The following is a 14,459-nucleotide window of genomic DNA, read 5'->3' on the forward strand; positions in this document are numbered from 1 at the left end:
GGTGGGGGAAAGAAAATGCGCAAAGGACTTAAATGGTTATTTCTCCAAAGAAGATGTACAAATGGCCAACAAGCACATAAAAATATGTTCATATAATTAGTAATTAGAAAAATAAGAATCAAAATCATAATAAGGTACCAATCCATACCCACTAGGATGGCTATAGTTTTAAAAAGAAAAATATTGGCTGGGCGTAGTGGCTCACGCCTGTAATCCAAGCACTTTGGGAGGCCAAAGCAGGCGGGTCACCTAAGGTCAGGAATTTGAGACAGCCTGGCCAATAAGGTGAAACCCCGTCTCTACTAAAAATACAAAAAAAATTAGCAGGGCGTGGTGGCACACACCTGTAGTCCCAGCTACTCGGGAGGCTGGGGCAGGAGAATCACTTGAACCCAGGAGGTGGAGGTTGCAGTGAGCCGAGATCGTGCCACTGCACTCCAGCCTGGGCAACAGAGCAAGACTCCATCTCCAAAAAAATATATATATATATATACACATATATATATATGTTCCATTAAACTGGAAGTTTAAAAGAAGAAAGAAAAATAACAAGTGTTGGCAAGGATGTGGAGAAATTGGGACCAACTCATACACTGAGGTTGGGAATGTAAAATGATTCAGCCACTGTGGAAAAGAGTTTGATGATTCCTCAAAAACAGAATGACCATATGACCCAAAATTTCCATTCCTAGATACATACCCAAAGGAACTAAAAAAAGGTACTCAAACAAATACAGGTACACGCACATATTCAAAACTTTACTACTCAGAATAGGCAAAAGATAGAAACACCCCAAATGTCTACCAACGAATGAATAGATGAAACAAACTGTGATATGTATATACAATGGAATACTATCAAGCCATAAAAAAAGGGAGAAGCCAGGGGTGGGGGTTGGGGGGTGGCTCATGCCTGTAATCCCAAAACTTTGGGAGGCCAGTGCAGGTGGATCCCTTAAGCCCAGGAGTTCTAAACAAGCCTGGGCAACATGGCAAAATCCTGTCTGTACAAAAAGCACAAAAATTGGCTGGGCATGGTGGCTCATGCCTATATCCCAGCTACTTGGGAGACTGAGGTGGGAGGATGGATTGAGCCCAGGAGTCGAAGCTACGGTTAGCCATGATAGCGCCAGTGTACTCCAGCCTGGGCAACAGAATGAGACCCTGTCTCAAAAAAAAAAAAAAAAAAAAAAAAAAATGAAGTACTGATACATACTACAACATGGATGAACCCTGAAAACATAATGCTAAATGAAAGATGCCATGGCAAGAAACTTACACGCTTCATTAAAAGAAACCAAAAAGAAAAGGCTGGGCACAGTGGCTCATGCCTGTAATCCCAGCAATTTGGGAGGCCAAGGCAGATGGATCACTTGAGGTCAGAAGTTCAAGACCAGCCTGGCCAACATGGCGAAACCCCATCTCTATAAAAAATACAAAAATTAGCCAGGCATGATCTTGCATGCCTGTAATCCCAGCTACTTGGGACGCTAAGGTAGGAGAATCGCTTGAACCCGGGAGGCAGAGGTTGTAGTGAGCCGAGATCACGCCACTGTACTCCAGCCTGGGCGACAACAACAACAAGATGCAGACACAAAAGGACAAATATCGTACAATTCTATTTACATGAAATATCCAAGGGAGGCTGAGGCAGGAGAATCACTTGAACCTGGGGGGCGGAGGTTACAGTGAGCCGAGATCACGTCATTTCACTCCAGCCTGGGCAACAAGAGTGAAACTCCATCCCAAAAAAGAAAAGAAAAGAAAAGAAAATATACAGAATAGGTACATACATAGAGACAGAACTCAGACTGCTGGATGCCAATGGCTGAGGAGAGAATAGTCCTTTACACCGGCTTAATGGGTGTAAAGTTTCATTTTGGTGTTACGAAAAAGTTTAGAAACAAGAGAGAGGTAGTGGTTGCACAACACTGTGAATGCGCTAAACACCACTGAATTGTTCACTTTAAAACAGTTAATTTTGCCAGGCACAGTACTGCACACATGTAATCCCAACTACTCAGGTGGCTGAGGTGGGAGAATCACTTGAGCCTCAGAGTTCAAGGCTGTAGAGTGCTACATGATCATGCCTGTAAACAGCCATTGCACTCCAGCCTGGGCAACATAGCGAGACGTCTCTAAAAAATTAAAATTAAATAAATTAAAATAAAATAGTTAATTTACATGGTATCAATTTCACAATCTTATTTTAAAAATCAACAATATTCCAAATCAAAAATAAAAACCTTTTAAAAAATGCAATAGAGTACATAATACTCTATCGCTGTTATGTAGCCCTTCCTTACCCTCTTCCTAAAACTACTGTTTGACACACATTTATTTAAGGAAACCAATATTAATAGAAGTATTATCTCTATCATAAAGGAACTTTTTCCTAGATTTATACATATAAACCACAGCATAGATGAGAAACTCATTTAGCACGGGTGACTGAGAAATGGATTAACAGGCAAAGAAGGTAATATGTGATCAGGTAAGAGGTACAACTGATTTTCATATCTAAATTCTAATTTCATTTCATTGACTTGTGGTTATATCTTTATCTAGTAGGGTGTTTCTGACAATGTTGAGAAAGTTAATAGGACATCATATTTTACAGAAATATTTTTCCCAAGTTACTTTTCTAGAAAACATCTGTTCCATCCATGGTGGATGAAAGTAGAATTCCAAAACATACACACTGCTCCCTGAAGATACCTGCAGGCAACCTAGGATGTTGCAATACCACAACTGCACAGCATTAGCCTAATAGGAGGTAGAAAAACATTGTCTATATGCTATTAAAAGATATTTTATCTACTGCTATACTGCGAAATAAGGCCAGTATTAACTCCTAAGTTAACGTATAAAAATCTAGAAGAGTTATTTGACTCGTCACTAATGCTAAACAACAACTTACAATGAACACCTAATGTAACACTGAACTGTACACCTTAAACTGATTAAAATGCGGGCTGAGCATGGTGGCTCACACCTGTAATACCAGCACTTTGGGAGGCCGAGGCAGGCAGATCACCTGAGGTCAGGAGTTTGAGACCAGACTGGCCAACATGGCAAAACTTTGACTCTACTAATAATACAAAGATTAGCCAGGCGTTGTGGCCCACACCTGTAATCCCAAATACTTGGGAGGCTGAGGCACAAGAATCGCATGAACCCAGGAGGCAGAGGTTGCAGTGAACCGAGATTGCACCACTGCACTCCAGCCTGGGCAACAGAGTGAAATTGTGTCTCAAAAAGAATTAAAAATAAATAAATAAATAAATTGATTAAAAGGGTAAATTTTGTTATATATATTTTACCACAAATTCTTAAAAAGTGAGGTAAGCTCTCCTCTGAATCTTGGTTTCCCATTTAAAAAAAGCCAATTAGACTACATTAAAAAATATGAATCCATTAAATTGAACATGTTTAAATTTTACATAGTTGAAAACTTTTAGTAATTTCAATTAATAGAAGCTTTCTGACCTCTTAACAGAAAGCTTATTTATTAGATATCCTCCATCTCCAAGGAGGACATACACAAATGAAAAAGGCTTAAATTGTAGCAAGGAAGGTTTAGTTTTAACATAATTCTAACCAGAAAGTAATTAAACATTATAATAAGGTATCATGCAAATCTCTGCCCGTAGGGATACAAGAATAGGACAGATGGCTATCTTAGAAGGGCTGGATGCAAATCTGCAGGAAAAGTTGGAATAAACTAGGCTGGAGTGCAGTGGCGTGATCTCAGCTCACTGCAAGCTCCACCTCCTGGGTTCATGCCATTCTCCTGCCTCAGCCTCCCGAGTAGCTGGGACTACGGGCGGCCGTCACCACGCCTGGCTAATTTTTTTTTGTATTTTTAGTAGAGACGGGGTTCCACCATGTTAGCCAGGATGGTCTCAATCTCCTGACCTCATGATCCGCCCGCCTCAGCCTCCCAAAATGCTGGGATTACAGGCATAAGCCGCTGCGCCTGGCCTAAACTAAAGAATCTCTTAAGTCAGTTTCCAGTTTTAGAATTCCAAGTTCTGTATTCACAGCCCAATAGTATCTCTAAAAGACATTCCACCTATAGAACACTGCAGATATTAATCTACAAGTCATTTCAATTTGGTTTTAGATATTGGGTTTACTTTCACCATATCATTTATTCACTTTACATACTCACTTAGGAACTGAAAATTGACTACTTCTGTTAACAGACAGTTCCATCAATCTCCAGTAGCATGGCTGCCAGCTCAGGTATAAATGCTACCAACATGCTCAACTGAAAACAATATTTGGTTCTAAATTTAACAAATAGAGGCCAGGTGCGGTGGCCCACGCCTATAATCCCAGCACTTTGGGAGGCCAAGGTGGGTGGATCATTTGAGGTCAGGTGTTCGAGACCAGCCTGGCCAAACATGGTGAAACCCCGTCTCTACCAAAAATATAAAAATTAGCCAGGTGTGGTGGTGGGCGCCCATAGTCCCAGCTACTCGGGAGGCTGAGGCAGGAGAATCTCTTGAACCTGGGAGGCAGAGGTTGCAGTGAGCCAAGATCGCACCACTGCACTTCAGCCTGGGTGACAGAGGAAGACTTTGTCTCAAAAAAAAAAAAAAAAAGAAGTATCTACACAATTTTGTCAACCTAAGACCAAAAAAAATATGTTAACAGGGTAGAAGATTTACAAGGCGAAAACATTCCATTTAGTCAGTTTTTCAACAATGACAAAATAAATTCTTACTTTTGATCACAAAAGCATAACCTTTCCAACTCAGGTTTTATTTTTATTTTATTTTTGAGACAGGGTCTCACTCTGCTACCCGGGCAGGAGTGCAGCAGCACAGTCACAGCTCACGGCACCCTTCACCTCCCAGGCTCAATTGATCCTCCCACCTCAGCCTCCCACTTAGCTGGGACTACAGGTGAGCACCACCATGCCCAGCTAATTTTTTTATTTTTGTAGAGATGGAGGTCTCGCTACCTTGCCTATGCTGGTCTCAAACTCCTGGGTTCAAGCAATCCCACTGCCCTGGCCTCCCAAAGTGCTGGGATTATAGGCGTGAGCGATTGCACTCAGACAGGTTTAATTTTAGAAGACTCAGGGTCTTCGCTTTTCGATAATGATTTTTAATTTACCACATTATTTTTTAATAGACAACTGAATGGTATTTATTACAACCCGAAGCAGGCACTTATGAAGTCATAGGAAGATTAATCATCTTCAATTCAACAGGTTAATCATCAGAGCAAGTTGAGAGATTTTTTTGTCAACCTGTATTAGGACTATGTCAACAGTTGCCCAGTTAGAAATTAAATGATGCTTAAAACAACACGTCTAGACTTTAGATTTTTACTTGAGCAACACACACAAATACTGTGATTAAGTATGCATGCATGCACATTATGTGTATATGTATTTACCTAGATTTTATTAATTATGATGGATGTTTGTTTGAAAAAAAAATCTTGGCTGGACACAGTGGCTCATGTCTATAATCCCAAGACTTTGGGAGACTAAGGCAAGATTGAGCCCAAGAGTTCAAGACTAGGTCTGGCAACATAGTGCGACCCATCTGTAAAAAAATTTTTAAATTGATCCTTTTGTAATTCATATGCGTGATGATTGGGTGTTTACATGCATGTATGAGACATGCCAACCCTGAATCTTGTTATATAACATGTGCACATTACCCATCTGACATCAGAAAAAGGAAAAAAATTAAATTAAATAAAAAGTAAAAAACAAAAAAATCAGCCAGTCATGGTGGCACGCATCTGTAGTCCCAGCTACTCAAGAGGCTGAGGTGGGAGGATTGCTTGAATCTGGGAGGTTGAGGCTGTAGTGAGCCATGGTTGTGCCACTGCACTTCAGCCTGGGAGACAGAATGAGACCCTGTCTCAAAAAAATAAAATAAAAATCTGTCAAGATGAATTAGGTAAACATAGGAATCAAAAAATACAGTATTAGATTATGGCGCTATCTTTCATAAGAAAGAAAAAAATGAAAAGCCTTCCTGCTTTTAGTTCACAAATGATTTTTCATTTTATAATCAAAGAAAATAAAGAACATGCCTTATATAGCCAAAAAATAAGGTAATGTGACTTAAAGTTGAATTATCACTTAACTGCATGGATTTCTAAGAAGCTACTGACTTCCAACTTCTCAATTTCTCTAAAGCCAGAACACATTTTTTTTTTTTCCAGACAGAGTCTCATTCTGTCGCCCAGGCTGGAGTGCAGTGGCATGATCACGGCTCACTGCAGCCTCGACCTCCTGGGCTCAGGTGATCTTCCTACCTCAGGCTCCCAGGTAGCTGGGGACTACACGCATGCACCACCACACCTGGCCCAGAACACATTTTCTTAATGGCTCACTCCTTTGCTCATATATGTAACTTGTTTTTATACAGAAATAACATGTCATCAACATATATGCTACTCCATGGCTTTGAGCTTAAGCTTTTTATATAAAAACTCAAATAGAAGTTTTATTTTATTTTATCTTGTTTTCTGAGACGGAGTCTCGGTCTGTTGCCCAGGCTGGAGTGCAGTGGCGCAATCTTGGCTCACTGCAAGCTCCGCCTCCTGGGTTCACGCCATTCTCCTGCCTCAGCCTCCCTCAAATAGAAGTTTTATAATCCAACTATATTTTTAATTTTTTTTTTTTTTTTTTGAGACAGCATCTCACCACTCTGTCACCCAGGCTAGAGTGCAATGGTGGCAATTTCAGCTCACTGCAGCCTCCGCTTCCCAGGGTGATCCTCCCACTTCAGCCTCCCAAGTAGCTGAGACTACAGGTGCATACCATTATGCCCGGCTCATTTTGTTGTATTTTTTGTAGAGACAGGATCTCACTATGTCACCCAGGCTGGTCTCAAACTCCTGGACTCAAGTGATCCTCCTGCCTCACCTGGACTCCCAAAGTGCTGGGATTATAGGCATGCAGCCTTTTAAGTTATTTTTTTTCTTATCCACACTGGGCCTCACCTATTTACTTTCCACAACACCTAAGAAAAATCTTAGACATTAAATACATACCTCAAACGTATAAAATTCATTACACTGCTTTTGTAGCCATAATAATTACACTAATAAAGACTGACTCTAAAGAACTTAAAACTTACTAGGGTAGTGTTTAAATGGTCCAATTCACAATGGGTTGGGAGAAATAATGATCCTCTCCTACCAAACTAGCAGCAACAATATGCCAAGTTTCCTATGCTGAACTAGTGTACACAAGGAAGAAAAAGGGCCGGAGGTGGGAAGCAGTCAGGCAAGAGAACAACTCTCTTCAAGTTATAACTTTACTTCTAAGTTTCACCAGAGTAATAGCTCTTCTCAGTGTGTTCAATAACCCATGTCTCTCTGACTAAACACCACAGGTTAGCTGTCAGAAAACTACAGTAGGCTATATTCCCTGCTTGAGATCATCAGACGTAACAGATACAAATGGAGATTACAAATGATTAATTCTAAAGACTATCTCCTGCATGCAGTCAAAGAGTTTTCTAAACATCTAGAAATTTAAACCTGCTCTTGCTGTAATAATTGACCTTAAAGATAAAATAGTAGGACTCATCAGAGATGATGCACAGAAAAAAAAAAAAAAAAAAATGGCGGGGCATAGTGGCTCACACCTGTTCCCAGCATTTTGGGAGGCCAAGGCGGGTGGATCACACGAGGTCAGGAGTTCAAGATCAGCCTGACCAATATGGTGAAACCCCACCTCTACTAAAAATACAAAAAAATTAGCCGGGCGAGGTGGTGTGCACCTGTAGTCCCAGCTGCTGGGGAGGTTGAGACAGGAGAATTGCTTGAACCTGGGAGGCAGAGGTTGCAGTGAAGCGAGGTTGCGTCACTGCACTCCAGCCTGAGCGACAGAGCGAGACTCTGTCTCAAAAAAAAAAAAAAAATTTACACGTTACCTTTGGTGCAGCCACGGCTACAAGGCTCCTACTAATAGATGAGCATCATCCAGGGTAGAACTAGGTTAGGAGTGGGATAAAAAGTAGGCTTACAGCCTCTTTTCCAGCGTTGCTTGAGGCATTCAGTGGATAAGGAATAAAAGAGAGGTTGGTTGTGCAAGTGATGCCAAGAGAAACAAGATTCCACATGTCAGGAGACTGAATGCCTAATAGAGCAAAGGGCACTGAACCTTTTGCCTTTTGCCCAAAGAAATATTAGTTGCTTCACCTGAAATCCTTTCAAAGAAAGTCTAATCGTCTCCACTCCAACTCTGCCTCTGAGTGAATCCAACAACCTCTATTCAGAGTACAAGGGGAAGCCTTGCTTATCAACAACAGCAAGTGCTACTTCCAAAGCCAAGAAACACGCCTTTACATCGGGTAGTCTTCTGCCCCAATTCAGTCTTCTACAAGGTGAAGCCAAAAATACTTGGCTCCCAGCCTAAGTTCTCCATTTTCCCAAACATCTGTCAACTTAGCTTTCTTTCAGATAAGCCCCTCTCCATTCCCAGCATTCTGGTGGCCCCAGATGAACCCTCTGCCAGGAGTCCTGTCCCTTCAGAAAGTTCCTTCCTCCAAGATCATCTCATTTCCCCCACTTTTCCTAAGGTGGTTCCCAGGCCCTGTCCCAAGTCTAATACTCCGGGTCCTCCATGTGTCGATTTACTAGTAGATCCTACTCCTCCCTGGCATAACTCTTAAAAAAGTCATCTCCCTCACCATACCCCCTTGTCTTCCCCCATAATATCACCCCCTTTTCTTCCCCCATAATATCACCCCCTTTTCCCTATCTATCCTCAGATGGAAAGAGACAGACACATAAATTAATCTGTTCTCAGCTCCTAACTCCCAAGCTTCTCCAGTGCTCAGGTTGTTCCACAGCACCTAATCCTTCCCTATAGTTTCCGCCCAATCCTGGCATCCTCAGCCCCTCACTCCAAACCCCAACCTTTTTCCCCACTCCCCAAATCCAGATCTCCTGTGCTTTTTACTCTCAGCCAATACCATAACCCTTTTCCTCCCAAGTCTATCCACTATGCCTGGATGCCCAAGTCTTTTCCCCTCATCCCACGTCCCTTGGCCCCTAATCCTCGAAAAACCTTAAGAGCTCGCCCCCACCATCTCCCTTCCGCCCCTCCTGCCTCCGTGGCCCCTAACTCTCCTTTAGCCCTGCTCAGCCCCCAAATTCTCCCTATGCCCCCAGGGCTCCCCGACTCGTCCTCCCCGTCCCGGGAAGGGGTGGCCCTCAGTACCCGCCTGGCTCGCCCTGCCGCCAAGCTCAAGTGTCCCTTCCCTTCCCCTCGGGGCCCCGGGGCCGCTGCCAGCGCTGGCACAGCGGGGCCGGCTCACCAATTGGTCATGTCCAGGAAGAAGGCGCAACCGGCAGGATTGAGCTGGAAGCCGAGCAGCCTCTGGAACTCGGAGATGAGCACGTCCTTGTCGGTGGTGCCCAGGCAGCTGAACTTCTGCATCAGCTCCGGGTCCAGGTCCACGTCCATGCCCTCCATGGCGGGGACCGGACACCCGCTTCCCCGCCTCTTCAAACTGAGCCGCCGCCGCGTCGCCGGGCCCGGGGACCTGGAGGGGGCCCGCTGCTAGCTAGCGTCGCGACCCCGCTCCTTTGAGGTAGGCCCCGGGCCTCTCACAGTCTCATAAGGGTAAACTCACTCTGCCACTCACTCACTCTCCCCCCCCACCCACCCCCCCCAGCTCCGCCGCCTCCGCCGCCTCTCGCCTCTCGCCACTCCGCCGCCTCCACCTCCTCCCGCGCCGCGCCCACTGCGCAAGCGTCGCCCGCCTAGACCCCGCCCCTTCCTCTCCCGGAGGCCCGCCTCTTAGTGTCGTCATAAACTCGTGACGTCCCCGCGTGACCTCACCGCGGCGGGGCGATGGAGCGAAAAGTAGGAAGGAGGAAAGAGATGGTCCAGCCGTGGGGGGCAGGGGAGGCTTCTGGCTAGACCATTACTCCGCCCCGTCCCCACCCTCAAGGAGAGCCGTTAAAGCCTGGGGCTGCGGGAGAAGTTGAGGGATTTTCGTTTATGACAACTCTACCATTTTGCAGGTGAGGAAACTGAAGTCCCGGGAGAGGCAGAGACAGTGGCAAGGTCAAGTAGCAAAGTGCACTCAGCCCTCCCAGCAAGGAGTCTGCCACTCGCGCTTGAAGGACGTGTTTGAAGAGCCGCTTTCCCAGAGGGATGCTGCCTTAAAGTCTTGATTCCCTGGCACTCTTTCCTATTACTACAGTTTATCGGTGCTGTTTGTGTTATGCAACGGTAGCATCGTGTCTCCAGAAGATAAAAAAGGTCTCGATACAAACATCCATAACCTTCCACCCACTCCGTCAGGAACAACCCTATCAAAATAAAGTCATGAGAATTTAGCATGCCTTGTTCTGTGTTTAAAATAGAAGACAAAGTATTTCTGTATATATCGCACACCTTCCCGGTTAAGGTCTGTCAAAGAATGAGAAAGGAAGCATAGAGACTATCTTGTCTACCCTCTTCTGTTAGGAAATGTTTTTGAAACATCGCGAATTGCCCAGCACTGCTAGATCCAAGGCGGGGAGGGGTGGGGGGGGGGATGACTGAGAAATGGTCTTCTGCCTTCAAGTAGCCCCCTATTTTGCAAATAAGGGAAGTAAGCTTACGTGCGTTGTCCAAAAAATACAGAGCAGCAAAACTAGAACCCAGATTTCTGGTTCCTTATGAAGTGGGTTTTCCACAATTTCAATAACAGCTGGAATAAGTAGTAATGTGTCGGGGGCCAGGATGTTTTGGAAAGGGAACGCATTCTACCTCCTCTGTCCCACTACCAAAAGAGAATAAACTGCAGTGGCTTAGAAAGCCTAGGTTCTGGAGTCATGCACATTTGGGACTGAGAGGTGAACATGTTTTGTCCCAATCTTTTGGATAATTCAATAGAGACAGAAAGATTATAAAAATCTCAATGTAATAACTGAAAGGAACTGAGACTGCTGAGTCCAACCTCCCCATTCTACAGATGAAGACATTGAAATGGAGAGAGCGGAAATGACTCACCCAAGATTACACAGCTGGAAAGGGGGTTCCAAACTCCCAGTTTAGCACTCGATTCACTATACCCTGCTACATTCCCTTTCTACATTAAGTTCAATTGGGGCCTTACACAAAAATTAAAAATTTGACCCAAGAACTAATTTGATGTTAGGACCATAGACTTCTAGAAAGTGTTTTAACTTGCAGTATCCATGGATGAAAATTGTGTTGACCGAGGATCCAAAAGAAGATATTATTGGAACCTGGTGACTCCATCAGAATGCTGATTCAGGGAAAAATTCAAAACTCTCGGTCAATCCCATACAGTGCTAAGGTCTTAGCCCACACCTAAACGCTCTACATAATTCAATTTTTTTTTTTTTTTTTTGAGACAAGATCTTGTTCTGTTGCCCATGCTGGAGTGCAATGGCAGGATCACGGCTCACTGCAGCCTTGAACTCCTGGGATCAAGCAATCCCCCCACCTCAGCCCCCGAGGAAGGCGGAACTGCAGGTGGGCGCCACCATGCCTGGCTAATGTTTTTTTTTTTTCAACTTTCTTTAGAGACGGGGTCTCACTGTGTTACCCGGGCTGATCTCAAACTTCTGGGCTTGACAGATCCTCCTGTCTTGGCCTCCCAAAGTGTTGGGATTACAGGCATGAGCCACTGTGCCCTAATATTTTTATGTAATAAATAAAAAGCTATTAAGGTCAATGAGGAGGTGGGAGGATAGCTTGGGCCCAGGAATTCAAGACCAGCCTAAGCAACATGGTGGGACCACCACGCCACAAAAAATTTAAAAATTGATTACACGTGGTAGTGCTTACCCATGGTTCCAGCTACATGGGAGGCTGAGGAGGGAGGATCATTTGAGCCCAGGAGGTTGAGGCTACAGTGAGCCATGTTCCTGCCACTGCACTCCAGCCTGGGTGACAGGAGACACTGTCTCAAAAAAAAAAAACAAATTAAAAAAATTTACATATAAAAATAAAAATATCCATAAAATTTTATTTTATTGTAAAATAAAATTTACAATAAAAATTGAAAGATCAATAATGGGAGGATCACTTGAGGCCAATAGTTTGAGACCAGCCTGGGCAGGCAGTATAGCAAGACCCCATCTCTACCAAAAATTTTTAAAAATAGCTGGGTTAACTGGTAGGCACCTGTAGTCCCACCTGCTCCAGGTGGTTGAAGCAGGAAGATAGCTTGCGCCTAGGAGTTTGAGGCTGCAGTGAGCTGTGATCGTGCCACTGCACTGGAGCCTAGGCATCTGAGCAAGACCCAGTCTCCCTTTTTTTTAGGCAGAGTCTTGCTCTGTCGCCCAGGCTGGAGTGCAGTGGCGAGATCTCGGCTCACTGCAACCTCCGCCTCCCAGGTTCAAGCAATTCTCCCGCCTCAGCCTCGCAAGTAGCAGGGACTACATGTGTGCACCACCATGCCCAGCTAATTTTTGTATTTTTTGGTAGTGACGGATTTTCACTGATGTTGGTCAGGCTGGTCTGAAACTCCTGACTTCAAGTGATCTGCCATCGGCCTCCCAAAGTGCTAGGATTACAGGCATGAGTCACCTTGCCCGGCGAAGACTCTGTGTCTTAAAAATATATATATTAAAGGCTTGAAAATGAATGAACGTATTTTAAACTTCATGAATAATTAAGAAATGTAAATTAAAACAAAGATACATTATCATTCTTACATATTTTTACATTTTTACATAAACAAGGTATTTTTAGTATAAATATGTCCCATACATTAACTAGGTGTCCTCTATTTTTATTTGCTAACTCTGGCAACCCAAACTATTGGGAATGTTTACTTTTATGTTAAGTTTCTATACTGCTTGAATGTTTACAATGAGTATATATTAACTTGGTAGTTTTTTTTTTTTTATTTTTTGTCCCCATGAAAGAAGACTTTTTTTAAAGGATAAAATTTTCAATGATTTTTTAAAAATGTTATTGGTGAGGTAAAAGTATATAGCTATTGGCCAAGCATGGTGGCTTATGCCTGTAATTCTAGCACTTTGGGAGGTTGAGGTGGATGAATCACCTGAGGTCAGGAGTTCGAGACCAGCCTGGCCAACATGGTGAAACCCCATCTCTACTAAAAATACAAGAAATTAGTCAGGCATGGCGGCTCACACCTGTAATCCCAGTACTTTGGGAGGCCGAGGCGGGCAGATCACTTGGGGTCGGGAGTTCGAGACCAGCCCGATCAACATGGAGAAACTCTGTCTCAACTAAAAATATAAAATTAGCCCAGCATGGTGGTGCATGCCTGTAATCCTAGCTACTCTGGAGGCTGAGGCAGGAGACTCACTTGAACCCGGGAGGCAGAGGTTGCAGTGAGCTGAGATCGCGCCATTGCACTCCAGCCTGGGCAACGAGCGAAAGTCGCTCTCAAAAAAAAAAAAAAAAAAAAAAATTAGCCAGGCGTGGTGGCAGGCGCCTGTAATCCCAGCTACTCAAGAGGCTGCAGCAGGAGAATCATCGCTTGAACCCAAAAGGCGGAGGTCACAGTGAGCTGAGATCCCACCATTGCACTTCAGCCTGGGCGACGGAGTGAGACTGTCTCAAAAAATAATAATAAATATTATTTTTATTTATTTATTTTGAGACGGAGTCTCACTCCGTCGCCCAGGCTAGAGAGCAGTGGCCGGATCTGGGCTCACTGCAACCTCTGCCTCCCAGGTTCAAGCGATTCTCCCGCCTCAGCCTCCCGAGTAGCTGGGATTACAGGCGCCTGCCTCCACACCTGGCTAAATTTTTTGTATTTTTGGTAGAGACGGGGTTTCACCATGTTGGCCAGGCTGGTCTCAAACTCCCGACCTCCGGTGATCCACCCGCTTCGTCCTCCCAAAGTGCTAGGATTACAGACGTGAGCCACCAGCCCCGGCCTTTATTATTATTTACTATTATTTTATTTTTTATTTTTTTCTCAGACAGAGTCTCGTTCTGTTGCCAAGGCTGGAGTGCAGTGGCACAAGATCTGCACTCACTGCAACCTCCGCCTCCCAGGTTCAAGCAATTCTCCTGCCTCACTCAGCCTCCTGAGTAGCTGGGATTACAGGCGTTAGCCACCATGCCTGGGTAATCTTTTTATATTTTTTGTAGAGGTGGGTTTCGCCATGTTGGCCAGGCTGGTCTCGAATTCCTGATCTCAAGTGATCCGCCACCTGCCTTCACCTCCCAAGGTGCTGGGATAACAGAGCCTCTGCTCCCGGCTTGCCGGCCGGCCGGCCTGCCTGCCTGCCTGCCTGCCTGCCTGCCTGCCTGCCTTCCTTCCTTCCCTCTCTCTCTATCTCTCTTTTATTTCTCTCTCTCTCTTTTTCTCTTTCTCTTTCTTTTTTTCTTTCATCTAGCTCTGTTGCCCAGGCTGGAGTGTGCAGTGTGCAACAGTGCAATCTCGGCTCACTGCAACCTCCACCTCCTGGGCTCAAGCCGTCCTACCACCTCAGCTTCCAGAGTAGCAGAGACTATAGGTGCA

At 44.5% G+C, this 14,459-nt stretch overlaps 1 protein-coding gene, 1 long non-coding RNA gene and 1 other non-coding gene across 6 annotated transcripts in view; 2 read left to right on the top strand and 1 right to left on the bottom strand.

Annotated features, from left to right (window-relative positions):
• The window catches only part of ILRUN (inflammation and lipid regulator with UBA-like and NBR1-like domains), a 111,756-nt gene extending 102,039 nt beyond the window's left edge, over positions 1–9,717 (bottom strand). For 2 of the 4 annotated variants that reach the window (XM_054490916.2, XM_054490918.2), the window contains exon 1: positions 9,306–9,698. In XM_054490916.2, the coding sequence (XP_054346891.1) occupies positions 9,306–9,463 (158 nt within the window). In that variant the 5' untranslated portion in view covers positions 9,464–9,698. Of the gene's footprint in view, positions 1–9,305 lie in introns of all 4 variants that reach the window. The other 2 variants (XM_054490913.2, XM_054490915.2) reach the window with 2 other exon arrangements.
• Positions 5,587–5,692, top strand: LOC129039802 (small nucleolar RNA U13). Its single transcript, XR_008503500.1, has one exon. It is a non-coding gene; the product is annotated as a small nucleolar RNA U13 (small nucleolar RNA).
• LOC129038202 (uncharacterized) lies at positions 9,666–10,335 on the top strand. Its single transcript, XR_008503103.2, has 2 exons — positions 9,666–9,856; positions 10,018–10,335. It is a non-coding gene; the product is annotated as an uncharacterized LOC129038202 (long non-coding RNA).
• Positions 10,336–14,459: the final 4,124 nt, after the last annotated feature.

Source organism: Pongo pygmaeus, chromosome 5 (assembly GCF_028885625.2).
Source record: "Pongo pygmaeus isolate AG05252 chromosome 5, NHGRI_mPonPyg2-v2.0_pri, whole genome shotgun sequence".
Classification (NCBI taxonomy): Eukaryota; Metazoa; Chordata; class Mammalia; order Primates; family Hominidae; genus Pongo; species Pongo pygmaeus.